The following is a 25113-nucleotide window of genomic DNA, read 5'->3' as shown; positions in this document are numbered from 1 at the left end:
TCGATGAGACCATCTAGTTGTCACCTTCGTTATCCTACCAAGAAACAGCTTTATATACAGTGAAGTTACATAATTATTTGCACTATTCCTCAAGGAATTGGCCCGTGTATGCCCGTTTGGCCCACTGAAGGAGCCTGTCGTAGACGATTGCGTTGGCGTTATGGTAACTGATGCTGTGGTCGGAGTCCGGGAAGACGTGGACATCGTAGTTCGTGATGCTTGCCAGGTTCAATTTATCCATGAGGATCAGCGAGTTTTGGAAATGGACGTTGTCGTCGCCCGTGCCGTGCATCAGTAGAACCCTCTTTGCCTGCGCAAGAGATTCAACATTGTTGACGCTCGATTCTGAGTACCCCTCTGGGTTGTCCTGTGGAGTGTGCATGTACCTCTCTGTGTATACGGAATCATACAGCCGCCAGTCCGTCACAGGCGCTACGGCCATCCCGTACTTGAAATACTTACCGGCATCCCTCTCCAAAGTCTTCAAAGTGAGGTACCCACCATACGACCAACCAAACAGCGATATCTTGTTGCTATCCACGTATGGCTTCTTAGCGTACATTTTCGCTGCCGCGATTTGATCCTCGGTCTCTACAGAACCCAGATGATCGTGCACTAGCGTTCTAAATTTGGTCCCCTTGAACCCTGTACCTCTCCCATCTACCACAACGACGATAGCGTCCAGCTGAGCGGAGACTACTTCATTGAAGGTAACCGAGAAAGTTTGAACGACCTGTTGCGAATTGGGGCCGCCGTATGCGTAGAAGAACACCGGATAGTAATCTCTCAGCTTCTCATTGAACCCACTGGGCAGAATCTCAAATGAGTTTACCAATATTTTCTGACCGTTCTCATCGAGCCCCAAATCCAATTCCCGGAATCTTTTTGCTGGTATCTCGTAATCTGCCATAACGGTCTTTAACAGTTCATTGTCCTCCAAATAAAACAAAGTGCGGCCGATCCTGCTCCCCTCGATACTTTCATCCCCTCCCTGTAACGAGATAATCTTTTGGTATGGAACTTTTGGGCCCTTGTACGTCAAAAGTGCATACTTGCAACTTCCGGAGAAACTGATATCGTATACTCCTGGTGCAGATGTATCGGACACAGCTACAACTTCTTCAGGATTTGAAAGATTGATGTAATAAACATGATTCTCCATTGAGGATTTCTTCTTGGCAACGAAGAAAACTCTGTTCAACTCTGCATCAAATGATATGGGACCGTTCACTACTTCCCATTTGCCTCTTGTCAGCACCTTAGGGGTGGTAGAATTCACAGGAGTAAAATACACTAAATGGTTGTACCCATCAATTGGTAGAACGTCAATATACCCATCATGGGGTCTTCCGTTCTTCACATCCCTCGGGATATACATTGTGTTATGGGTGATTTCCCACCACCCATTGTTTGCCTGTGTTTCGCTTCTAATTACCGTCGTGTCCTCTTCAAGCGCGTCTATCTTAACAACTTTGAGCAAATCAGATGATCTATCCGTGATCTTAGCCAGTACACTGTTATTAGCCACCCACACTACCTCAGTCAACAAGATGCTTTCCAAATCATGTAGGGTGTTCATGTGCGACTCATACAACGAGTCTTCCTCACAGTTATAAACGTACAGCTCCACTTGTGGATTTGGCGTCCCGCTTTTTGGGTACTTGATGCTTTTCATTTCTGGGTATGTGTCCTTCAAATCCTGAACAAAGTAGGGGATAGTGTACTCCAAAACGTCAGTTTCATCAATCTTCAAAAATGCCAGGTAATCACCCTGTGGTGACCACCATAGCGCCTTGTCGTCCTCAAACACTTCCTCCTCGTAAACCCAATCTGGTCTACCGTTGAACACCTGCGAACTACCGTCATCTGTTACTTGCACCACGGTAGCCAGATCCTCGAGACTGTAAATGTAGATATTATTATCTTGCACGTAACTGATCCGGTCCGATGTTGGGGACCATTGTGCAATCGCAATATTATCACCAATGGCGTGGAATGTGGAGGATCTCTCATCGAATACGAAGTAAGACGCAAAATTCGAATGTCTCCAGTTCTTAACTGTGTTACACCTGATAAGCAAACTTTTCAAGTCTGGAGAGGCCACTATATTGTCCACGGTCAAGTTATACCCCTCGTAAACAAATGTCTCCCCCTCAAACAACACTTTAGAGTAGTCGTGATCGACCACAGATTTCACCAAGTAGGTATGGTTAACTGAAGTGAAATACAGCCCATTATCACCCTTCCCCTGATGGTCCATAACGTGCACCCATTGCAGAGTCTGAAACTTGGGCTTGAAAGTAGAGTTTCTCATGTGTTCCAACGATACTTTCAGCAATCCATCATCTGTGACGTTAGGATTAGGCAACCGATACCGATCGTGTCCCTTATCGTCACCACCATCACCAGTATTGCCTCCTGATTTCCCACCATGTCCCATCAACTGGTTGATTGACTTCAAAACCAGCACACTGCCCCATATGATCAGCAAAGATAGAAGGGCAAGCCTCACCACATGGGACCACAGGGGCCTTCTTGCCTGCTGGAAATGGCTATCTGGGATCCGTTCGACTTCCAGATCCGGGATCGACTGTGCTAGCGGACCATTGGCGCTCCCGCCGTCTCGAGTAGCTGGACCGTCAAGGATTTCACCACTGCTCATGTTGCACTGGCACTAGTGGGTAAGAGGTTGAACCGTGTACTATGTGTCTCCTGCATTGTGACACATTCTTCTGCTTGATATTGTTCAATATATATAATCTATGAAGGTTACACACATTAAGGGAAGGGACCACGCACGACCCTTTACAGCAGTATCTGGCCCTCAATGGCAGTCACAGCGTCTCCACCAATGTGGTAAGTGGTAGTGGTACCAGATTTGGTTTTAATGAGGCCGCTGATTTGGCCATTCCGGCCCAGTCTACCACCTTGGCTGATGCTAATCTCCGTCGGTTCAGAGTAGCCGTTCAGTTCTTGCAAGTATCTGATGAATGATAACGCACCGGACCCACATACTGGGTCCTCCTTGACGTTTAGCGATGGTGCAAATGCCCTCATCTCGTAGCTGTGCTCCCCGTCACCCTTGGCCCCGCCGAGGATGACCCCAGAGTGACCGTGTGAGGCGTCAATCTCTGCCAACTTCGCGAAATCAGGGTTGGCATTGTAGCAGGCTTGGGCGTCATCTGTTAGAAGGACGACCCAATTGGGCCCGACTCTCAGCAACTTGGGTTTAGCCACAGTACTGATACCCAGCGCAGCTTCGTACTGGGCCACAACGGCATCGTCGAGCTCCTCAATTGCAGTCTGCGCTGCTTTGAAGGAGATCTTCCCCGGGGAGACGGTCAACTCGACACTACCAACACCGCACTGCTGGTGGAAAGTCCTGGTTTCCTGTGACTCGCTCTGGTTTGTAAACTCGAGGAACGCTTTACATGATCCGACGGTCGGGTGGCCAGCAAAGGGTAGCTCACTCACTGGAGTGAAAATGCGCAACTTGTAGTCGCTCTTGCCATCGGTGGGCTTGAACAGGAAAGTTGTTTCCGATAAGTTGGTCCAATTGGCGACAGATTGTAACTGTTCCTTCGTGACTTCAGATTCATCGATCCCCATGCAATTGATCACGGCGACAGGGTTGCCCTTGTAGGGGACAGTTGTGAAGACGTCCACTTGTTTGAAAGGTAAGTGACGAGACATTGGAACCTCGGATGTGTGTTGCTTCTCTTCCCCGTGCAACAAAAGGCGAGTAACGAGAAGAAGAAGCCACAGGTCTGTCCATCCGGATGCACTCTTTCTATATACGCGTATTAATTAAAACTCGAAGGATTAGTCATTCGTGAGAGTAATGATAAAATTTACAAATCTCGTACTACTACTTACACGGGATTCAAGGCGTACCCTGCCCCGTTCAGAATTACTGGTAGTTCCTGTCGAGGCCAAATTCCAATTCCTTTTCCAGGTCGAGGAAGTCGTTATCCAGGTCCGATGGCAAACCGTTGGAGGCTCCCAACCCCATGGGTGTCTCCAGTAGGTTTTCTTGTGGTCGAGGAGGATAGTCGTCCTCGTTATGCAAGGGGAGATTTTCTGAGAGGATCCCAAATGCGGATAGAGACGCTGACGGATTGCCACCAGGCTTCATGTTCGCATCGATCGGGATTTGTTGCTGCTGTTGCTGCTGCTGCTGCTGCTGCTCTTGTTGTTGCTGTTGGTCTATCATCTCATCTTCTTGCCTCTGCTGTTCTTCTTCTTCCTCGAGCAGCGGTTGTCTCACAAATAATCTGAAATCCTGAACTTCGTTAATCACCATCTGTTTCAACTCGTCCAAGTCGTTAACCGCTTCAAAACTGAACTCGAATTTTTCGGAACATACCGGTTCATCCGCTGGGTCGTGCCATATCGACAAGTACGGGTGTTCCAGGGCCTCATCCACCGTGATTCTCTCCTGTGGATCAAACGTCAACATCTTCTCCAGAAGGTCCAATGCTTGCGGGTTCGCCTCTGGGTACAGCGACGAGAAGGGTATCTTAGGTATAAACCCCAACTGGTGAATATAGTCTTGTACGTTTTTCGATCCAATACGTTTCAAAGTTTCGTCCGGCGGCGTCCCCAGCACTTGTAATATTCGGTTCAACTGGTTCACGTAATCTTTACCCTTGAATATGGGTTTCCCCCCAAGGAATTCCGCGAGAATGCAACCTGTAGACCAGACATCGATCGCCTTGGTGTATCCCTGGTAGCTCAGCATGATCTCCGGTGCCCTGTACCATCTCGTTGCCACATACTCGGTGAGGAACTGGTTATTTTGGACTGGGTTTTCAGAGTACCCTCTTGCGAGACCAAAATCGCAGATCTTCAACTGGCAGTCCGCGTTGACGAGCAGGTTCCCCGGTTTCAAATCACGGTGCAGCACATCGGCGGAGTGGATGTATTTCAACCCACACAGGATCTGGTATATGAATGACTGGTAGTGTGCATCGGTCAAGTGCTGATTCGACTTGATGATCTGGTGCATGTCACACTCCATCAGCTCCTCGTACAGATACAACCCGTTGAAACTCCCATCCGGATAGAACACCACATCCGTGTCGTACAAACAAGTAATGTTCTTGTGGCCCCTGAAGTGTCTCAGCAGCTTCAGTTCCCGCAGCGACCTCTTACATAGCAGCGTCTTCAAAAACACGTTCGTCACCTTCTTGATCGCCACCGTCGTGTCCTCCACAGCCTCAGAAAACCGCGCAGAGCACACAATACCGTACGCACCATGCCCAATCTCTTTAATCAGCTGGAACCTCCTGTCGACAGTGAAATCCTGGTTGAACACTTTAAAAGTGTGTCTCTCCACGTTCTCGTCCATTTTTCCCAGCGCACTTGCAAACAGCACTCCTTGCTTTCCCGTCGCAAGCAATCTAACAGGGATCACTTGTAAACTTCCCACCTAGTACACTCTCCCACCAGGTGAACTTTGACAACCCAACCTTCTTAAATATGGGAGAAACGCATAAAGTGGACGATTTTTTAAGCCCCGCTAAAAATAGAAAGCATCCGGATCTCATTTAGTGCCAAGTGTCGTCGATGAGTGCAGTTTGCAACGGCGAACAGGGCGACGGGCCAGCGAACTGGACCCTTCAGTGGAGCTTGAGGGGGCTTTCTTATTCAGTTGACGGTCTCGAGGTTCCGGTAGAACTGTTTCACCTTCTCGTTGGCACGGATCTTGCTCGGGTTGAAGTTCGTGACCTGGATGCTGTCTCTGGAGACGGCTCTGGAGAGTGCGACGTAGACTTGCCCCGCCTCGAAGATATTTCTGAGGTCGACCTTCAACCGTGGTATCGTTTGGCCCTGCGCCTTGTGGATCGAGAGTGCCCAGCACAGCATCACGGGCAACTGCGTCCGTTGCAGCCCAGTGTGGTTTCCTGGGAGGTCCACGGCAAAGACATCCGGGAGCACAAGCTCGTGGTACCGCTTGCTTTTCCCCGTGGACCACCTCACGAACGGGTACACCCGCTCGCTTGGGCTCTCGTTCATCGCGTGGTTGATCATCGTCTGCAGACGCTGGTACCGTGAGAGGGGCCGCTGCTGCAGTGCCTGCTGGAACCCCTGAGATTCGTGGATCTGCCGTTTCGCTATCGCCTGGCTCACAATCCGCATATCCAACACTGTGTCCTCGTCGATCGTTTTGAACATCTCGATGAACTTACGCGAGAGCCGTTCAGTGGTGAAGAAGAGCACTTTCCCCAAAGTCCCGTTGACCAAGTCGACGTCCGGTCTGTTCTTCAACATCATCACCTGTGCGTCCTCCTTCAACACAAGCACTTTCTCCGCCATCACAACAGAGTCCAGCATCGGCATCATTTCCCGCGGAGCGACGTCCTCCGCGTCGTACTTGTACGTGCTACCGGGAAGATTGTGTAACTGTCTTGCGTTCGAGGATTCCACTTCGCGACGAGTCGCGTAGATCTCCGTGGGCATGATCCCGTCCTCGTACTTGACCTCGCGCTCGAGACTCCTGATCGCTCTTGTCATGTCCTTCTCGATCTCGCCAAACCGTATACTATTCAAGATATCGATCAGCTCATCGTCTTGCTGTCTGAACACTTTTTTAAGCAGGATCGTCTTCTCGATGCACCGTCTCCACGCCTCCGTCTCGAAGCAGAACTGCGACACGACCTGTGCGTCCCGCTTCGTCACCGGTGGCAGCTGGAAGAAATCACCAGTGAACACAAGCTGGATCCCTCCAAAGGGCCTCTCATTCCTTCTAAGCGCCCTTGCGATGAATTCCAACTTGGTTAGAAAGTTACCGTCGATCATGGACACCTCATCGACGATGAGAACTTTGGTTTTCCGCCACACCATGAGGGACTCCCTCTGACGGGTCAGTTTCTTGACGTACACGTCCAGCGGCCTGTTCCCAATCCCAATGCTGGACCACTTATGCAAAGTGACACCGCCGATGGTCGCCGCCGCGAGACCAGTCGAAGCGGTCACAGCGACACATTCTTCACCGTAAAGCTTGCTCAACTTGGACACAATGTTCCTCAGTATCACTGATTTCCCAGTCCCAGCAGAACCAGTGTAGAAAACGTTCATCCGCCTCTTGACGATCAATTCCACTACGTACTCTTGTTCTCGAGTAAGTCTGACCATGGGCTGATCATTCTTTGCTCCCTGCAAGGATCCTGATGTGCCATTTGCGTGTTTCGCACCTCCGCGGTTATTGGTGATCGGTTTCAGCCTCTTCGCGTTGCTTAAGTTGAGCCCACCGCTCAGGGGTCTCTTCTCCGGTAGAGAAACCATGGGCTGTGACAGCTGAGTAGAGGTGGCCGGGACGTTATCCATTTGAGTACTTGTGAAGGACAATTGCCTGCGGCCAGTGGTAACGTTAGTGACCTCTCTGAATTGCTCGTCCTCCAATTGCACGACCCGTCTTTCAATCTTTGTTGGGGACGCCGCTGACGATGCCGACAGAGACGAGTTTGACCGGGGGAAACTGGGCTGTCTGGACAGACTCGACGCGGTTCTCTTGAAATTGTTCAATTGCGGAACGGTCACCAACCGCTTCAACTCTTCGTCTCTGTTCTCCTCGTCAAATGACCCTTGGCTGTACGAGAACAGCGCCGAGGAAGAGGTCCGTACCAGCTTCGGGACAGGTCCATTCAGAGTGATGGGATCCTTGGCAGAGCCAGACTGAACCTGGGGCGACGCGCGACTAATACCATTGGCACCGGGACTCTTCGCGCTAGAAAAGAACGTGCAAATGCTCTTCTGTCTCGGTTTCTGAGAACTACCATTGGCACCAAAGGGCTTACTTCTTTGCATTGGTACGGGAGTGTGTGTATGAGGGCGAGAGGGTGAGAGGATGCCAACAGCTGTGTTACTTCTTCAACGCATCGAGGAATCAACTTGATATAAATATATACTGTTCAAATATGTAAACAAACACGCGATGATGTGCGTGCCGCGATGACCTGTGAATGGAGCAGTCCTTCCCAGCTGGGCAGTGCCACGCGGGCACCAATCAGTAGTTGCAGAAGAATGAGAAGAGGACGGCGAGGAAGAGGCACCCGCAGATCAGTTTTGGTCCGAACTTATCCTCGTAGTCGACGGCCCTCTTCATTCTGATGTTGACGACTCTGCGGGCGTAGACCACAGTTGTGTGGACGATGGTGACGAGTGACGTGATGAAGAACCCGACGGACGCGACCATTGACGTGCGTGTGCCGTACGTGACCAGTGTCGTCGACACCCCGCCGAGCACGATGGCGATCGTGAGCCAGGAGAGGAAAGTCCTCTCCGTGGCGAAGTAGACTTTGGGTTCCACACGAACGGGCACACAGATCGACTTGCCATGGGGGGCAACCACTTGTGTGTCGAAGACCGTGTCCCTTGGTACTTTTGAGATCTGGTCTCCGTTGAAGTAGTGGTCGAAGAACGCCGCCGTCTGGTAGTACTTCCTGGAGATGCTGTTCGACGCACGTGTGATCTTCCCGCGGTAGTACGCGGCGTTGGCACTGGGCAAATGCTGCTGTGTAGATGGAGCTGGTACAATGGACCCGTAGCCACCTTCCTCGATATCCAGCGAGTTCCCCGGGGCATGGGTCATGGCTGCGACGAGCGCAGCGTCGTCATCATCATCAACGTCGTCGTCTCCGTCTTCCGCTTCGTCGTCGGATCTAGCTGGTCTCGTGATATCGATTTGCGTTTGGATCTGTGGTTTCCTAATGTCTACGTCCATCTGTGGCAGCCAGTAAGGAATGGACTCTACTTTGTCGTTGAGCAAAGTGGCCACCCCATGGATGAACTTGGAGAACTTCGGGACGGGTTCCACGAGGTGTGACCCGACGAGTTCTCTGACCCACTCTGGTGGTTCCTGACCTAGCTGAGTTTGCAATTTGACCTCGAGCACCGCGTAGGGGAACCTGCATATATCGCCGTCCTCCACTTGGTTGAAGGGCCAGTCGACACCGATATCCGTGCGTCTCCAGTTGCCGTGAGTGCGGTTCTTACCGTCAAAGTTATCCTCTCTGACCATGGTCAGTTCCGTGTCGAGAGAGATTCTGACCCTAGCGTCTCCTGGGAGTTGGAACGCAGTTCTGTTGTAGAAGGACCTAACGACTGGTCTGAGTCTCTTTGTGAGCATAACATACTGGATCTCCGTCGCGAGCGCCTCGAGGGACTCGATCTCCTTGGCGGACTTCTTCCCCTCCTTGCGCATCTTTTGGAACACTTGTTCGACGGTGTACTCGCCCCTGAGGAACGCGTTAACGTGTTTCTCCTTGAGGGCGAACCGCGCCTTCACTGACTTCTCCCCAGTCCAGTCCTCCCTGTGGGTCTTCCTCTCGACAAAGATGGTATCTGTACCCATCCCACCGTACCATCTGAGTCTATGTGCCTCGGCACCTTCATCCTTCCTGAGTCTTCCGTAATACAAGTCGAGCGAGTCGTTGTCAAAGTAGATCGAGGTGATCGCCGAGTCCTCTCTCTCGAACTCTTTGTTCGTGTTGAACACAAGCACGGGCAAGTGTTTCAAGATGATCAGTTTCAACTCTGTGATGTTATCCGGGTGGACCCAGTATTTCGTGGTCTGTCTGACGAAGTTCTGTTGTTTCCCACCTGCGGCGGAGTCCCCCTTGATCGGTTTCCCCGAAGTCCTGACGAAATCGTACAGTTGGGATATCTTGACTACAAGTTCATCGTAGTTCTCCTTGAAGAAAGGTTTTGCGTCCAGCCGCACTTGGAACACGGGTTTCAACACGAACCCGGTCTTCTTGTCGTGTTTCTTGATGATCTTCTGGAACCCAGAGTAATTGAGCCTCGAGAACTTCGCCATGTCGTGTATATCAGCGATGATATCGCTGAGTTCCTCCTCCAGGACCTCGAAATCGACCTCCGTCGGAGGCGTGCTCGAGTCCAGCAACGCAACCGTCCGCTGCACCTCCTCCTGCACGTCCTTCACCCGCCGCACAACCTCCCCGTGCTTCACTTTGCAGAACGTGTACACTTTGTCCAACTCCACCTCTAACTTCTCAAGGAATTCCGTCTCGAGGGTCCCATCCCACCGGTCGTCGTGTTGCTCCAGCTTGTCCTCCAAGTCGTGCTTCAAATCATCGTACGCTATGTAGTAGTAACTGTACTGCCTGATCAGCGACCTGCTCAGCGTCTCCCCGAACTTCATCGCCCGTTTTGTGCTTTGTAGAAAGTGTAAAGAGTCTCGTGCCATGTTCCATGTTATATGTTATATTATATTATATATACTGCTTATCAGTTGAAAGACCCCCCACGTGTGTGTGGTGCCATTGCCGGGGGAAGACTGCTGTACCCGCTACGATGCTTGCGTGTACCGTGCCACGGTCGCAAGCATTGCATCGATCTGTTCCTCTGAGAATCGGGCGTCGCATTCTTCGACGAGCGCAAACAGGTGCACCATATTCGTGGGCAACTGATTCACGATCTGTAACTTCTCCACTTTCAACAGTTCGTAACTGTTCAATTCCCGCATCAATTCGCTAAACGTGGCATCCGTGAGCCTTGTGATCCCGCTCTTTGCAGTCTGCGCCGTTTCGTCACCGTCACCGTCACCTGGCACGGCCACGACGTTGCGGTTCTGGGAGAGGTACGCCACTGTATCCCGAGTGATAGCCTCCAGCGGCGGGTTGTGGTACACGCCACGACGGAACTGCTGCTGCTGCTGCTGTTGGGTGTCGACACCAGCTGGGTCCCACTTGTGTTTCCGTTGTAGTTGTGTCAGAAACTGTAACACTTCGTAGTCTGCGAGGAACGCATCGCGGGGGTCCAGTATCCTCATTGCGTGTGTGCGGTGTGCCCCAATGCGGTGTGCCCAGTGTACTAGTGAAACTGATCTTAACAGTGTGTGAGACGCTCAAGACGTTATAAAAATTGCAGTAATCGATGACTTGAAGAGTTTCAGTACTTAGTACCTAGTAAGATGTCGTATGTAGTGAATTACACGAGGGCCGCTGCGGCGACTGCTGCTGCTGCGAGCATCTGCCAGGCGGGTGTGGATGCAATGATGGGGGCGGCGCCGCCAGTGGATGCCCGGACGCTTGCCGTGGAGGAGGCGGAGGTTGTAGATGAAGTCGCAGGTGAGCTTGCAGATGAGCTTGCAGATGAGCTTGCAGATGAGCTTGTGGGCGTCTCAGACGTCGCTGAGGACACAGCACGCTGTTCAGCGGGGGCCGTGTCCGATGTCGTCGGCGTCAGCGTGGAGGTGCGTCTCGAGCTGGGCGTCGTTGTAGTGGACTTCTTGGTAGATACGGGAGTACTGGACTTCTTAGTAGACTTGGTAGACACGACACTGGAAGTGTGGGCACTTGACTTTGGGGATGTTGAAGTCGAGGTTGAAGTTGGAGCAGCAGATGAGTGCACACTCGAGGTTGCCTTGCTTGTCGAAGTTACCTTGCTCGTTGAACTCGTCACACTCGTCGAACTCGCTTTGCTCGTTGACGACTGTTGGATCGTAGACGAGTGCTCGATGCTCCCACCCGCGGCCAATTGTGCAAATTCTTCCTGTGCCTCGCTATACCTAGCGTAAACCGCACCATTCTTCGCCTGGATGGACTGCCAAGTCCCCGACTTGTCCCCATACACGTACTCGTCCCCCGAGGAGTAATCCGCGACGACGATCTTCGAGACGTCCATGGAGAAAGGAGCCTGCGTGAAGTCCGTGAGTCCACCTGCCCATTCTATCGTGCCCGGTTGGTTAGTAGGGTCACCGCCTGCCCAGATCCCCAACCTAATATACATCGGCGACTGCGGGTACCCCTCGCTCGTGTCGTTCGTGAGTGTCCTCACGGGGACACCGTCGAGGGACCAAACTGTCTTGTCCCGGGCCCAGTCGATAGTGTACGTGTGGAAAGTGGTCTGTGGGGACGAGACGCCGTGGAACTCGCCACGGTCATACGTTGTGACGTCCCCCTTCGAGTAGTAATTGCTCTGGAACTGGGTCCCGTCACCGCCTATCCACTCCAAGTCGATCTCATCGAGATCGTCACTCTGTAGGAAGAAAGACGAGACAATCCCCTGCCCTGCACCAGCACGCATCGTCACTTCTACCTTCCCGTACATGATGTAGAAACTGGACAGCAGCGCAGGGTTGTCCCCCTGCTTCTGCATCGTGAGAGTCGCACCACCGTCTGAACCGTAAGAGATGTTCCCTGGCATCCCGGTGTCCTGGAACCATTTCGAGGCACCCTCGGAGAACTGCTCACTGATGGACCCAGCGAGAGCCTTATCGGCTGGACACTGCGTAGTAGACGTGAGCGGGTTGCAAGTCTCCGCAGCAACAGAACCAGCAGAGACCAGCAGAGTCAGCGCGGCCGCTTGGACCCATTTGTTGCGTGACGTGAATGAAACCATCTTGGTGAGTTGGGGACTGGAGCAGTAGCACACCGCACCGGTCACATCCCCCCCAGCCGCCGCTTATATACCTGCCAGCGACACCGCCGTCGCCATCGCCAACGTGGCTGGCGTCCCTCCGTTGCTGGTTGTTTCTATAATTAACGCAAAGAGGAAGTCGCAGCCACTGCGCATTTCGCGTCTGGCGTCGTCTCGCGGGTCGTGGGTCGTGGGTCGGCTGGTGGTGGTCCATTGGGGTCCGTTGATGGCCAACTAGCGCCGGCTGATGGCCTGGGATGGTCTGGGATGGGTGCGGTCGGCGGAGTCGGGTGTTTCACGGGACGGCTACAGCAACAGTGACACTCACCCACCCACCTCCCGACTGCAACACACCCACACCAACAGCACCACCTCCAGAGCGACAGCACAGGACAAGACTGGGACTCCCTCTGCCCCCACTTGTCACTTCCCCCCTCCGCCCCCTGCATCCCGTATAAAAAGGTGCCATAACACCCCTCTTCCACTAGTCATCCACCATACCCACACCGCAGCAACGCCACGACGATGAGTAGACTGGAGGAGACGTCTCGGAGACGTGCCACACACGCTGGGTCGTGGTACCCGTCCGATGGTGGCCAGTTACGGGACACAGTGTTCAAGCACCGCGGGCAGGGCCCTAGGGCCGGTGCTCGAGTCGTAGTGGCTCCCCACGCAGGGTACAAGTACTGCAGCAGTGTTCTGTGGCCCGCGTACGAGTCGCTGGACACGTCGTGCCCAGGGTCATCACACCTCCGCGTGTTTGTGTTGGGACCATCGCACCATGCGTACTTCAAGGATACGTTCCTTGTGTCTGGGTACAGCGAGTTGGATACACCACTGGGGCCACTCCCAGTGGACACAGAGTACTGTGAGTCTCTGGTACAAGGCGGCGGTCCCTTCAAGAGGATGAGTGAGGCGGTGGACCTTGCGGAACACTCGCTCGAGATGCAGTACCCTGCGCTGAGGTGTCTACTGGAGCAGCGAGGGTTGTCCTCGGGGGCCAGGGGTGCGCAAGTCGTCCCCATCATGGTCTCGCATGCGTCCCGGGAGAAGTACGCCTCGCTCGCGGCGGTTCTTGCGGAACAGTTGGCCTCGCAGCGGGCCATCGTCGTTGTGAGCAGCGACTTCTGCCACTGGGGGCGAAGGTTCGAGTACACAGGGTACGTGGGCTCCCAGGAGGAGCTCACTACGGCTCTGGCGGAGGAGACCGAGGTCGAGGAGCTCACTGCGCGCAGCAAGCTGGCACACCACCGTCTGCCGATCTGGCAGTCCGTCGAGTTGCTCGACCGCGGTGCTATGCACGTTCTGGAGAGCAACGACCTGGATAAGTGGACGGAGTACCTCGCCATCACGGGGAACACCGTCTGTGGGAGGAACCCGCTGTGTGTGCTCCTACTGGCATTGCAGCAACACCGTGGGGGTGCTCCGCACTGGGAGTGGGTCAAGTACGCGCAGAGCAGTAAAGTCCAAGACATAACGCAGAGCAGCGTCAGTTACGCGTCCGCATACATCAAACTGCCCAGCGTCTAGGGACAAAGCACACATTACTCTATATACAGTCCTTACATCACTTACATATCCACCCACCTGTATCACCACCTGTCATTTCACTTGAGGTCGACGGCGACCGCTTGCGGCTGGACCCACTCGAGGTTGTGCACGCGGTATGACTTCCACGCCGGCAGCACAAGCAACAGCGCAACGAACACGAAGCACAGGTAACAGACGCCCATCTGGAGTATCGACTGTGTTGCTACACCGACGACACCGGACACGAGCGCGCCGATCACGACGAGCAACTTGTGCCTCTTCGCCAGCAGCGTCTGCGAAGGGTAGTCCACGGGGAACAGCAGTTTCCCGTTCAGCTCGCGGAACACATCAGACATTCTGTAGTGTGCTAATTGGGTTCCTTCTTGCCCAACTGAAGATCCAACGTCTTGGTGGAAGTCGATTATTCAATTCGTGATTATTATATAATGTATCGTGTGTATACGGTGTATACGAGGTAGAAGGTTGGGTAGTGGCTACAACTGCGGGACGCCTGCGAGGACTTCTTCTTGTTTCAGCCAGTGCAGGAACGCGGCGAACTGTTCCGGGGTTTGCTGTTCTGCGGTGGTGCAGCGCACTGATGCCGCGTAACGGGTCCTGATGGCGGGGCACTTCGCGATGAGGTCGAACACGAGGCAGTTCAACAGGTCTGTTTGGACCTGCCAGCTGGCAGAGAGGTCCTCGCGTAGTGCGGTCCCAACTGCGGGGGACGCAATTGTGGGTTCTTGTTCTTGTTCTTGTTCTTGGTGGTGCGTGCAGTTCTCGATGAACTGCACCAGGTTGAACAGGCCGAGTTGGCAGTTCTGCAACTGCTGGGCGAGTCTGCCGTTGCTGCTGCTGCTACCGCCTCGTTCTTCGTTCTGGGAGAGTAGCTGTAGACACAGCACGTTTGTGTCGCGCACGGACTGCTGTAACTGGTCGTCGAGCAACAGGATTCGACACATAGCAAGTACGTTTCGTCTCGCAGAGACGGTGTCACCGTCTTGCTCCTCCGCGGGGGGGAGCCTCTCACGCAACGCGTCCCTGAATTGGACCACGCGGTGAAGCAGGTCAGTGCGCTTTGCTGCAAGTGTCGCTGTGTTGCCCCCCTCCATCTGCATATTATCCAGGTAGTACAGCACGTACACTAAATCAGTGACGTAGTGCGACACGTTCAGAAGCAGCGGCACGACGTCCCTCATCTCGAGACTCATTCTTGTACCTGCTTGTGCTCCCAGGGTTTCGGTCTCCGCGGTAGTGCACTCTTACTAGCTAGTGTTGCGTCCAACACAACGTTTGGTACGGCAACGATGTTCCGGGGCTTGCTGCCACTGCTGATACACTCTGCAATCTCCTCGTACGACAGCACCTCCGTAGTACCACTGCTAGTACTGCTACTACCACCACTACCACTGCTCATCGTTACAGTCCGTTGTTCTTCGTTTCAATGAACTGTGAGTCTTAAATAGCGCTTCTTATAAACAACCTATTACTACTACTACTACAATTACAACCACAACCACAACGATACGAAGCCGCTGATGGTCCCTACAAGTGCATCACACGGTGTCAGTCGTGCGTTTGTGTGGCTCGCTGCAATTGGTGTCGCAGCACGGGTCGCCTTCTTCTGCTACGGACTGTACCAGGACGCTCACTTCACTCTGAAGTACACTGACGTCGACTACAACGTGTTCCACGACGCTGCTGGGTTCGTGTACAATGGTGGATCTCCCTACGAGAGGGACACGTACCGGTACACACCTTTGCTCAGCTGGGTCGCGTTGATCAATTGGCAATGCCACTGGTTCCACGCGACGAAACTCGTCTTCATGCTCGCGGACATCGTCACAGGCCTGCTGATCTACCTGATCCTCCGCAGAGCGTACCCGGAGACCCGTTGCTCGGAACGCCGAAGACTGGTTCTTACGGCGTTATGGTTACTCAACCCAATGGTCATCACTATCAGTACCCGCGGGAACGCAGAACCGGTCCTCTGCGTGCTCATCCTCGGAGCGATGTACTGTCTCGTGCGGGGGTCCCACGCTACGGCAGGGTTGTTACTCGGACTGGCGATCCACGTCAAGATGTACCCCATAGTGTACGCTGGGCCCTGGGCAGTGTTCATCCTCTCCAGGTCCCGTGCCCCGTTCCGCACACTGTTCACTGTGGGTTGTTGTTGTGCTGGGGTGCTCGTCGCACTGACAGCGTGGATGTACGCGCTGTACGGACAACAATTCCTCGACGAGGCATTACTGTATCACGTCGTGCGGTTAGACCACCGCCACAACTTCTCCCTGTGGAACGTCCTGCTCTACTTCGACTCCGCCCAATTGGGGCCAGCACCTTGGGCGACACGGCTCGCATTCTTACCACAGGCCCTCGTGACACTTGTGGGACCCATGGTTCTACAGTACCGTGTCAAGGCCACTGCTCAAGCACAGTTCAGACTGCTCATGAGCGTGCAGTTCGTTCAGACGGTCGCCTTTGTCGCGTTCAATAAAGTCTGCACGTCGCAGTACTTCATATGGTACCTGACGTTGCTACCGTTCTACTTGGCGGACACAAGACTCCGCTGGTGGGCGCAAGGATGCCCGATGTTGCTCGCGTGGGCGGGAACACAAGCAATTTGGCTCTACGAGGCGTACCAGCTTGAATTCCTCGGTTCAAACGTGTTCTACCCTGGACTGTTCGCCGCCGCGGCAGCGTTTTTCCTCGCCAACGTCTACATCGTCGCACAGTGTGTCCAGGACATCGCCGAGGGGCCCAATTGAACCAGACAGCGTCACCTTCACCGTCACCGTCTGCTACTCATCGCACAGTTGGAAAATTTTATCAAGAACAAGAAGACGGTTACTACTACTACTACCACTACAACTGCTGAGACAACCCCCCACGAAGCTGCATTGAGAACGATGTCGAGACTGGAAGTGTACTCGCCCGAGGGGCTGCGGTTGGACGGCCGGCGGTGGAACGAGCTGCGGCGGTTCCAGGCGTCGATCAGCACGCACGCGCACTCTGCGGACGGGTCGTCGTACTTAGAGCAAGGGAACAACAAAGTGGTGACGCTTGTGCGTGGTCCAGGGGAGCCCGCGTCGCGCGGGCAACTGGACGGGCAGCGTGCGACTCTGCGGGTATCCGTGAACGTCACCAAGTTCTCGAAGTTCGAGCGCAGCAGGACGTCGCACCGGAACGAGAGGCGTGTGCTGGAGATCCAGACTTCGCTGCGGCGCACGTTCGAGAAGGCGTGTCTGCTGCATTTGTACCCACGCACAGCGATTGATGTGGAACTGCATGTGTTGGAGCAAGATGGCGGTGTGCTTGGAGCGATGATCAACGGGATCACGCTCGCTTTAGTCGACGCCGGGGTCGCCATGTGGGACTACGTTGCCGGTGTCTCAGTTGGATTGCACGACCAGACACCTTTGCTTGACTGCAACTCCCTCGAGGAGACTGCGGTGAGCACGGTGACGCTGGGCGTCGTGGGCAAGACGGAGAAACTCTCGCTCATGGTCGTCGAGGACAAGATCCCGCTCGACCGCATGGAAAACGTCCTTGCAATCGGCATCGCGGGCGCCCACAGGATCAGAGACCTCATGGACCAGGAACTGCGCAAGCACGCCAAGAACCGCATCGACAACCTCGCGGGCAAGCAATGAATACACCCTTCCTCCCCAAGCTGTGTGCGTTATACATAGCGTCTCTTTAATATCACTGAAAATTTTTCCAATGCATCGACATCGCTATTTAGTGACACTTTGCAGTACTTACCGGGTGCTACTACGGCGATTGCCATTGGGACTGCGACTACCGTGATGAGCAGTGCTGTTTTGAGAGACGTTGTGTATTGCGAGGTGTGTTCGTACCCACCGGAATACTGCGAGTTTTCCGGGAAATTGAAGCGGTGCAAAGTGTGGTTGCAAGAGAACCATCCGGAGGTGTACGCTAAACTGTACGGTGCAGAGGATGCTGATGTCGGGGCCGTTGGGGCGAAGCTCGCGGAGTCCAGTATTGGTGAGGAGCGGGAGGGAAAGCTGGAGAAGGACCTGCTGAAGTTGCAAACGAGGGAGGAGAACAGGGAGCAACGGGAGTTGCAAAAGAAGCTTGCCTCGAAGGTTGTTATCAAGCGGGAGGCACGTACGAAGCGGAAATCGATTGTTGCGATCTCTGGGCTCGAGGTGTTTGAGATCGACATGAAGAAACTAGCCAAGACGTTCGCCTCGAAGTTCGCCACTGGGTGTTCCGTCGCGAAGAACGTTGAGAAGAAGGAAGAAGTTATCATCCAGGGGGACGTCATGGAACAAGTGGAGGCGTATATACACCAGTTGCTGAAGGAGAAGGGCCTGGACAACGTCAAAGTCGAGACCATTGACGCAGCAAAGAAGAAGAAGAAACCAACAACGGCGACGCCCGAGGGCAAGTAGCAACCCGCTCCGCCTTGTATAGCATGTCACGTACAATGACACTGACAACAACGGTCTTGGAATATATGTTATCGTGTTAAAGTTGCTGTATATGCATATAATATATATAACATGGGTATTATTACTATGGTATGATTGTCAATAAGCGGTTTGTGGTCAATGCTTCCGTATGACGCGCAGTCTGATCCGTCTTTCCTTGTCTCTCTCTTTGTCCATCTCTGCTTGTTTCTTCTGGGCCATTCTACCGGCAGCCCTGATGACGAAGGGGAACAATGCAGAGTTGACGCCTACCCACGCGGCGAGGATACCGTAGTTCCTCCCGAGCTTGTGCCTCGAGAGATCGAGGAAGATGACCCTGAAGATGTCCATTGCGTTGTGCAGGGGCATCGCGTACCCGTACCTGTAGAAGACGTCGTTCAACGCAAACGGGTAGAACGCTGCGGCGACGTTGATAATATTCCAAGTGTTCATCCAGTAACTGATTAGGCTCGGGTAGTATGGTGCTAGAAGTGAGATGACGTTCTCGTTACACCCACCGATGGCGATCATGAACAACCATGTGGTCATCCAGTAGATGACAAACCCTGGACTGCCGAAACTGTACGTGAAATCGATTTGGAAGATCGCAGACACGGTACAGAAGAACAAGGACAAGACGAAGTACGTTGTCCACGAGATGAGAAACCTGTAGATGATCATGTGTCTCACTGTGAGCAACTTGGCCATTTTCGCGTGCAGAGAACCAAACATTGAGATTTGGAACACGGTCAACAGGACACAGTAGATCAGACCCGTTTGCAATGGGTTCAACAACATTCTGTTGTAGAAGGGTCTGAAATCGTAGTAATCGAAGAACATTTTCCCGGATGCCGCGAGGTTTGTACTGTTGATACTGTTCAAATCCAGCACGTTCGTCATGTTATCTAGAAACCGGGGCAAATAATCCATAGTGAAATAGTTTCTGTACAATTTCTCCACGATTTGCAATTGCGGGAGCATCTGAGCGTTAAAATTCGCCGGGTCCCTCCCACTCATGTACACTGCCTGGTAGTATTTGGTTGAGTTGAACGCGGGGGCCCCCTCAACCATGTACGAGTTGTACAATGCCGCGGTGGCGTTCTCCTTAATGTTCAATGCCATCCATATCTTCTCGTCGTACACCAACTCTACGATTTTTGCATTAATCTCATCCTGATTTGTGACGTTATAGATGATTTTGAACTCAGTGGAGTTGTACACTTTCCAAGTGGCGTTAGATTTAGCGATAAAGTCCGGGAGATCCCACGCGACAGAATGCATTGTGAAGTTCCCCGCGACTTGCACACTCGGATCCTCCTGTATCACTGCGATCGCCTTCACACGGCCCATGTAATGCTGATACCTGTACATCCCACCCCAATAGATGGACAGGACGGAGATACAGAAGGCCCCGATGAGCAAATTTGACAGTAAGAACTTCATGAACACTTTGCGTCTCTCCACGCTCAACGACGACGAGAAGAAGTGTGTCTTCTCCGGTTCATCCTCGGAGTCAAATTCCGATGAATCAGAGTAGTAGTCATACAGATCGTCGCGTGCCTCCACGAACCCAGCCATCTCCCCATCACTGGCACCTTCCAGATCGCTGTCGTTTCTGAGCTTATTCTTCGGATTGCCCCCCGAGCCAGGGTACGCACTCTCCGGAACAGAGGCAAACGGCTGGGCCTCACCTGCATCCTCCCCATCGTCACTCTTCTTGCCCTTCTGGTTCTTCTTCCGGGACACCTCCCCACTGATCCTGTGCCCCACCCGCCTCATCCTCTTCGCGGCCTTCTCAGGCAGCGACGCAATGTTCTGCTTCCGCACCTGCTGCGCCATCACCTCGGAGGGGTCCATGATCGCATACTTGTTGAAGATGCGCTCCTCCCTCTCCTTCCGCTGCTTCTCCTTCCTCTCCTTCTTCGCCCTCTTCCTCTCCTTCCGCGTGCGCTCGCCCTCGTTACCGTCACTGCCCATTGCCCACACCCAAGAACAGCAGCCCCACGCAGCTCCCCCCAACCCTCCAGAACAGCCCAAGACGCCCCAACATCTACCAACTTCCACCTCTTCTGTTTACACCAAAATACAAGAAACGACAACAAAGGAACGAAAAGATGGAAAATTTTTCCTAGACTGCGAGCTCGCGTCGGTGAAGCGTTCTGGCGGCGATGCTACTGGTGGGCCACGCTGGGCCGGCGAGGGTCTGGCGTGGAGAACACCCGCTTGCACCGCTATGTGTTTACAGTTGGGTCTCCCGTACATTACTCTTGCTTACGTATACGTAGTGGGTGCATCGCTGTCAGCCGTGTCGTCGCTGTCGCTGTCGCTGGCACTGGCACTGGCACTGGCACTGGCACTGGCACTGTCGCTCTGCTTGCGCAGGGGCTCCCCCGTGTAACTCTGCGCAAACTGCGTCGCGGGGGACTTGTCTCTGATGAGTCTGCGTCTTCTCGCGGCAAGCACCCGCGCCGGTTTCTTCGTTTTGTCCTCCTCGTTCTCCTCGTCGTCGTAGTTCGGTGACCCAGTGAGCCGCGAGTACAGCGTCCTGCCCAGGGTCTTCTGCAGGAGGATCTCACGCACCTCGAAGTACAGGTCCCTCGAGGACGAGTTCAGTGTCTCTTGGTTCTTCTTGAAGTACGACCGGAAGTCCTGGATGTGCCGTTTGAACTCGAGCTCGTTCTTCTTGAGCCAGGAAACGTTCAACTCCTGTCTTGTCGCACCGCGTGCAAAATTGCGCATCAGGTACTTGTCGTAATCACGGATGATCTTGGTGATGATATCGCTGGTGGAGATCCCGTCCGTCCGTTGCGTCACCAGGAATTGACCCATTTGCTTGATGGGTTTGTAAATGTCGTCACTGTCCGCACTCACGTAGGGGATATCGTCGTGTGCCACGTAATCGATGCGATGTTGCTTCAGAAACTCGGGAGTCACACACCAGGGGGCATTGGGGATCACCTCGTCGACCCATTTGCAATGCATTAGAGTCTCACACCGTTGAGCGTCTGTCAACACGGTCAAACCCTTCAACTTGTGCGTCACTTTGTCGCTCGGTACACCACAGATCAACACAACGTTCGGTAGACACTTCTTACACTGTTCCAGTTGTTTCATGTGGCCCAGATGGAACAAGTCAAACACACCGTCTGCGTAGATCCGGATCGGCCGGTCCGTAGGTGGGATGTTCAAGGAGAACCCGGAAGGCCTGTACTTCCGCAGAGCCTCGGGCAGCGCGGTATCCAGCTCCAACTCACGCTTCTCAAAGGCCTCCTTCGAAGCCGCGGCTGCGGCTGCGGCTTCCGCAGCCTCAGCTTCCGTGGTATCCCCCCCGTGGGAAACAGCCCTCCTCTTCTTCCGGAAGGGCGAACTGCTGCCCTCCCGGGAACTCACCGCGTCCGGGGTCGCAGACCCGCGCGTCCCCTCCTCCGCGTCACTCCCACTCGAATTGTCACCGTCTCTCTTCCGCTTCCGCTTCTTGAACAGATTCATAAGCTTCGACGAAGACAGACGCTCCTTCAAGAACGGTGCGCGTGGACTGCTCTCACCTGCCATACCTGTGCTGGGGGACCTGGTTCCTCCTCGTAAACTCATCGTTCGTTAACGTTTCAACAATATAATTATTATATATATTATACGCACGTTCCCCTATGCATGTATACACAAGCGCACAGCAGGCCGCTACGCAACCCTCTTAATCAGATGCCACCCGCTGTCCGTCTCCACAATACCGCTGATCTGGCCCGGCGCAAGTGCGAACGCAGCACGCTCGAAACTGGGCTGCATCTCGCCCCGCCCGAACCACCCAAGGTCCCCGCGTCTCTTGTAACTGGAGCAGTCGGACCGTTCTTGCGCAATGCTCCCAAACGAGTCCTTGTCGCGTTTCTTCTCAGGGTCCGCATCCGACTCGGCCTCTGCCTCCCCCTGTAACCTCGCTTGCAACTGCTCGATCTCCTTCAAGGCGTCCTCCTTGGACAGAGTGATCTTGGCAGACCGGTGCGACGCAGGCCGGCGAGACCCAGCGTGCTTCACGAGAATGTGCCAGCAGTGCACACGGACAGGGTGGTCCCGGAGGTACGCCTCCAGTGCCTCGCGGTCAGTGCCCTCGGGGGCGTCCCACTGCGACCGGTGCTCCCCGGAGGCCTCCGTGTACAGGAAGTACGCACGCTTCTTCGACTTGCTGTACTTGACAGTCCACCCATCGGGCAGCCCTGTCTTGGACTCTTGCGCTGTTGTCTCGACCATTGAGTGATCGTCCCTGGTTCGTTGCGAACCAGCAGTAGCAGTGGGAGTGGCGTGTAACTTGTCAATTGAAAGAATATATAACACACACAGGTTAAAAGGGCGAGTCCGTTGGGTTAGCAAACGACGTAGAGACCTGTCTCCGTCACAGTCTCGGTCTTGGTTTGGGCTGTTGTTGTTGCGGGTACACGACGAGCCCCTCCTGCGAGACGCTCGCGACGATGGTCCCACTCTCCGCTTCGAAGTGGTCGCATTGCAACAGGTGTCTGTCGCTATGCGAGCGCGGGTTGCGCATCTGCAACAGTAGCCAGCGGTCGACGCGCGGCTGCTGGTGGAAGTAGATCGAGTGGTCCAGCGAGACGCTGAACGTGTGCGAGTACAGCGGTCCCCCGTGGAAGTACGGCACCGTCAGCAGTAGGTACGCGTCCGAGAGGTACGCAAACGCAGCGTAGTGGTACCGTGGGTCGTTCCTTGGCGTGATCAGCTCGTCGTTCGGGTTCTCCGTCTCCCTCGCTGTAATGTGCAGGGATTCGCGTCTCAGCCGGACCTCGTACTCGAGGGACTCGTGAGGGGACTGCGACCGGAAGAACCCTCGCGGGAACCGGTACTCCATCGGCTGACTAGTAAAGTACGTCCGCTGGTGTGGGAACCTCCCCCGTAGTGCGGGGAAGTCCTCCCCATGGGCGACGACCTCCTCATCATACAGCACCGCGGCGTCCACGACAGGCTCCTGTGGCACACCACGGGTCCCGCGCTCGTCGAGCCGTGCAGCCTCCACACGCGCATGCGGGTGCTCCATCTTCGACGAGAACAGCACCGTAGACGTGAATATCAGCCTCTGCCGCTTCTGCTGCTGCTGCTGCTGCTGCTTCACAGACTCCTGGTACGCGCGTACTTGTGCATGAATGAACTGTCCGCCACGCCGCAACGTCTCTACCGCGTATTGCACTTGCTGCGCTGGATCCCCACCCTCTATGAAGTAACAGTGGAGCGACGTGGGGACAAACCGCTGCGGGACCGTGTTCAACGCGGCAAGCAACGACTGCGCGACAAGCGTGCCCCCAAACGTCGCCCTGGAACCTATGGGAGCCACCGCGGGCGCCCTGGACACAAACCTCTGCGGAGCCACCCGCACGAGTTCTAGCAACTTCTCCAAATTAGCAACAGTAGCCATGGGCAATGACCGGTAGCTTGATATCCTGCCCTTTGCTATATCCATCAAAGGGTCTCATCCCACGGAATTAGCGTTCTTCGAGGCCTTTTATAGGAGCTGCGTCCGCCTCCGCCGTTGGGGTAAGACGGGGACGGGGACTTAGCCCTCGGACGGGTCTGCACTTGTGACACAACAGCGGGTGCAGCTACTTCGAGTGTAGTACCTTCGAAATGGTCCACCTGTGGGCTGTCACCGTCACATCGAGACGGTGGAGCGCTGCGCGGGCGGGTCCAGTTGTTCCTGTGCCATTGCGACTCCATTTGCAACTGCCGGGACCCGAGAGTGAACACCTCTTGCGACAAGGACGCAAGCACGCCGGTCATCTGCTCGAGTTGCTCCTGTACGGGTGCAACACTCTCGCTGAGCCGCTGCAACAGTTCCGCCTGGCTCTGCTCGAGACGCGCGACTCTTTGGTCCAGCGTATCAAACCTGTGTCTCATCTCTGTGACAACGTGAACGTACTAGTAGTAGTACGAGTAGTAGTAGTAGTTAGTAATCAAAGTTGATGTGCATATAGAGGAGGAGGAGCCCACTTCCCCCCATGAGCGGTTAAATAAAACACAGACAAAAGCACCATACCTCGTTGCAACTTGGCCGTTGCCGCGTCCACCACGGTGGACACCTCCCTCCGCTGCGACGCCAACACCTGCGCGTGCTGCTTCACCTCAGCGGTCTCCAACTCGAGCTTGGCGGCCCATTCCAGGATCTGTCTGTCTGCCTCCCTCGACGACGACGCCGACGACGCTGAGGACAGCGGAGAGCCACCACTACTGCACGTTTCAGCCTCAGAATCCATTAGGAACACTAGAGCTGGCGATGCTGGCGAACCTTCAAACCTCTCAAACTTGTTAACCGTCAAAGCCGCCTTCCCTTCAATGTAATATAATAAATGTAATATATGATATATCGTAGTGTACTGTGAGGAGAGATGCGCACGAGTTGACGGTGTGTCTGCAGCCCTCCAGTCAGCGACGCACACACACTCCCGGCAGTCGATGAGCCCGCTGTTGAAGGAGTACCTGAATCGGGACGTCGTCGTGGTGCTGACGAGCGGGTGCGTGCAGCAGGCGACGCTTGTCGGGTTCGACAAGAACGTGAACCTGCTGCTGTGGACCGCTGGTCAGCACTGTGTGCGTGTTCTGCGCGGGTCTGAGGTGGTCTGTGTTGGGCTGTGTCCTGCAAACACCACCGCCACCACTGGGGAAACAGCAGTAGATGAGGGGGAACGGTACTACGCCGACACGAAGAACAACGTACCACAGGAACACCTCATATGGGCACAAGTATGGAACCGAAGAGATTGAAGGTAGT

General features: G+C 54.2%; 20 protein-coding genes across 20 annotated transcripts; 5 read left to right on the top strand and 15 right to left on the bottom strand.

Annotated features, from left to right (window-relative positions):
- Positions 1–82: 82 nt before the first annotated feature.
- DAP2 (dipeptidyl aminopeptidase) lies at positions 83–2662 on the bottom strand (the record flags this gene model as incomplete). Its single annotated transcript, XM_022611004.1, has 1 exon — positions 83–2662. The coding sequence occupies one exon, from the start codon at positions 2660–2662 to the stop codon at positions 83–85; it is 2580 nt and encodes an 859-aa protein (XP_022467244.1).
- Positions 2663–2805: 143 nt separating this feature from the next.
- Positions 2806–3693, bottom strand: YHI9 (Yhi9p; the record flags this gene model as incomplete). Its single annotated transcript, XM_022611003.1, has 1 exon — positions 2806–3693. The coding sequence occupies one exon, from the start codon at positions 3691–3693 to the stop codon at positions 2806–2808; it is 888 nt and encodes a 295-aa protein (XP_022467243.1).
- Positions 3694–3910: 217 nt separating this feature from the next.
- SLT2 (mitogen-activated serine/threonine-protein kinase SLT2) lies at positions 3911–5350 on the bottom strand (the record flags this gene model as incomplete). The annotated part of the gene is made up of 1 exon (XM_022611002.1): positions 3911–5350. One exon carries the CDS (start codon positions 5348–5350, stop codon positions 3911–3913), a length of 1440 nt encoding a protein of 479 aa, XP_022467242.1.
- A 299-nt stretch (positions 5351–5649) lies between these two features.
- Positions 5650–7809, bottom strand: RRM3 (DNA helicase; the record flags this gene model as incomplete). The annotated part of the gene is made up of 1 exon (XM_022611001.1): positions 5650–7809. The coding sequence occupies one exon, from the start codon at positions 7807–7809 to the stop codon at positions 5650–5652; it is 2160 nt and encodes a 719-aa protein (XP_022467241.1).
- Positions 7810–8008: 199 nt separating this feature from the next.
- On the bottom strand, positions 8009–10165 carry VTC4 (Vtc4p; the record flags this gene model as incomplete). The annotated part of the gene is made up of 1 exon (XM_022611000.1): positions 8009–10165. The coding sequence occupies one exon, from the start codon at positions 10163–10165 to the stop codon at positions 8009–8011; it is 2157 nt and encodes a 718-aa protein (XP_022467240.1).
- Positions 10166–10312: 147 nt separating this feature from the next.
- On the bottom strand, positions 10313–10795 carry RPC17 (DNA-directed RNA polymerase III subunit RPC17; the record flags this gene model as incomplete). Its single annotated transcript, XM_022610999.1, has 1 exon — positions 10313–10795. The coding sequence occupies one exon, from the start codon at positions 10793–10795 to the stop codon at positions 10313–10315; it is 483 nt and encodes a 160-aa protein (XP_022467239.1).
- Positions 10796–10953: 158 nt separating this feature from the next.
- Positions 10954–12366, bottom strand: CRH1 (transglycosylase; the record flags this gene model as incomplete). The annotated part of the gene is made up of 1 exon (XM_022610998.1): positions 10954–12366. One exon carries the CDS (start codon positions 12364–12366, stop codon positions 10954–10956), a length of 1413 nt encoding a protein of 470 aa, XP_022467238.1.
- A 543-nt stretch (positions 12367–12909) lies between these two features.
- On the top strand, positions 12910–13914 carry MHO1 (Mho1p; the record flags this gene model as incomplete). Its single annotated transcript, XM_022610997.1, has 1 exon — positions 12910–13914. One exon carries the CDS (start codon positions 12910–12912, stop codon positions 13912–13914), a length of 1005 nt encoding a protein of 334 aa, XP_022467237.1.
- Positions 13915–13991: 77 nt separating this feature from the next.
- Positions 13992–14270, bottom strand: SPC1 (signal peptidase complex subunit SPC1; the record flags this gene model as incomplete). Its single annotated transcript, XM_022610995.1, has 1 exon — positions 13992–14270. One exon carries the CDS (start codon positions 14268–14270, stop codon positions 13992–13994), a length of 279 nt encoding a protein of 92 aa, XP_022467236.1.
- A 138-nt stretch (positions 14271–14408) lies between these two features.
- CAL4 (Cal4p) lies at positions 14409–15125 on the bottom strand (the record flags this gene model as incomplete). Its single annotated transcript, XM_022610994.1, has 1 exon — positions 14409–15125. The coding sequence occupies one exon, from the start codon at positions 15123–15125 to the stop codon at positions 14409–14411; it is 717 nt and encodes a 238-aa protein (XP_022467235.1).
- Positions 15122–15331, bottom strand: KNAG0M01370 (uncharacterized protein; the record flags this gene model as incomplete). The annotated part of the gene is made up of 1 exon (XM_022610993.1): positions 15122–15331. One exon carries the CDS (start codon positions 15329–15331, stop codon positions 15122–15124), a length of 210 nt encoding a protein of 69 aa, XP_022467234.1.
- Positions 15332–15452: 121 nt separating this feature from the next.
- Positions 15453–16682, top strand: GPI14 (glycosylphosphatidylinositol-alpha 1,4 mannosyltransferase I; the record flags this gene model as incomplete). The annotated part of the gene is made up of 1 exon (XM_022610992.1): positions 15453–16682. The coding sequence occupies one exon, from the start codon at positions 15453–15455 to the stop codon at positions 16680–16682; it is 1230 nt and encodes a 409-aa protein (XP_022467233.1).
- A 141-nt stretch (positions 16683–16823) lies between these two features.
- On the top strand, positions 16824–17567 carry SKI6 (exosome non-catalytic core subunit SKI6; the record flags this gene model as incomplete). Its single annotated transcript, XM_022610991.1, has 1 exon — positions 16824–17567. One exon carries the CDS (start codon positions 16824–16826, stop codon positions 17565–17567), a length of 744 nt encoding a protein of 247 aa, XP_022467232.1.
- Positions 17568–17723: 156 nt separating this feature from the next.
- TMA22 (Tma22p) lies at positions 17724–18332 on the top strand (the record flags this gene model as incomplete). The annotated part of the gene is made up of 1 exon (XM_022610990.1): positions 17724–18332. The coding sequence occupies one exon, from the start codon at positions 17724–17726 to the stop codon at positions 18330–18332; it is 609 nt and encodes a 202-aa protein (XP_022467231.1).
- A 156-nt stretch (positions 18333–18488) lies between these two features.
- On the bottom strand, positions 18489–20327 carry KNAG0M01330 (uncharacterized protein; the record flags this gene model as incomplete). Its single annotated transcript, XM_022610989.1, has 1 exon — positions 18489–20327. One exon carries the CDS (start codon positions 20325–20327, stop codon positions 18489–18491), a length of 1839 nt encoding a protein of 612 aa, XP_022467230.1.
- A 294-nt stretch (positions 20328–20621) lies between these two features.
- On the bottom strand, positions 20622–21839 carry PCT1 (choline-phosphate cytidylyltransferase; the record flags this gene model as incomplete). The annotated part of the gene is made up of 1 exon (XM_022610988.1): positions 20622–21839. The coding sequence occupies one exon, from the start codon at positions 21837–21839 to the stop codon at positions 20622–20624; it is 1218 nt and encodes a 405-aa protein (XP_022467229.1).
- A 189-nt stretch (positions 21840–22028) lies between these two features.
- Positions 22029–22592, bottom strand: ESS1 (peptidylprolyl isomerase ESS1; the record flags this gene model as incomplete). The annotated part of the gene is made up of 1 exon (XM_022610987.1): positions 22029–22592. The coding sequence occupies one exon, from the start codon at positions 22590–22592 to the stop codon at positions 22029–22031; it is 564 nt and encodes a 187-aa protein (XP_022467228.1).
- A 142-nt stretch (positions 22593–22734) lies between these two features.
- On the bottom strand, positions 22735–23763 carry TES1 (palmitoyl-CoA hydrolase; the record flags this gene model as incomplete). Its single annotated transcript, XM_022610986.1, has 1 exon — positions 22735–23763. One exon carries the CDS (start codon positions 23761–23763, stop codon positions 22735–22737), a length of 1029 nt encoding a protein of 342 aa, XP_022467227.1.
- Positions 23764–23807: 44 nt separating this feature from the next.
- Positions 23808–24598, bottom strand: REC107 (Rec107p; the record flags this gene model as incomplete). Its single annotated transcript, XM_022610984.1, has 2 exons — positions 23808–24244; positions 24382–24598. 2 exons carry the CDS (start codon positions 24596–24598, stop codon positions 23808–23810), a joined length of 654 nt encoding a protein of 217 aa, XP_022467226.1.
- A 199-nt stretch (positions 24599–24797) lies between these two features.
- On the top strand, positions 24798–25106 carry LSM8 (U4/U6-U5 snRNP complex subunit LSM8; the record flags this gene model as incomplete). The annotated part of the gene is made up of 1 exon (XM_022610983.1): positions 24798–25106. One exon carries the CDS (start codon positions 24798–24800, stop codon positions 25104–25106), a length of 309 nt encoding a protein of 102 aa, XP_022467225.1.
- Between the last annotated feature and the right edge of the window lie 7 nt (positions 25107–25113).

Source organism: Huiozyma naganishii, chromosome 13 (assembly GCF_000348985.1).
Source record: "Huiozyma naganishii CBS 8797 chromosome 13, complete genome".
NCBI lineage: Eukaryota > Fungi > Ascomycota > Saccharomycetes > Saccharomycetales > Saccharomycetaceae > Huiozyma > Huiozyma naganishii.
Note: the sequence above shows the minus strand (reverse complement) of the source record. Positions and strands in the feature narration are given on the sequence as shown.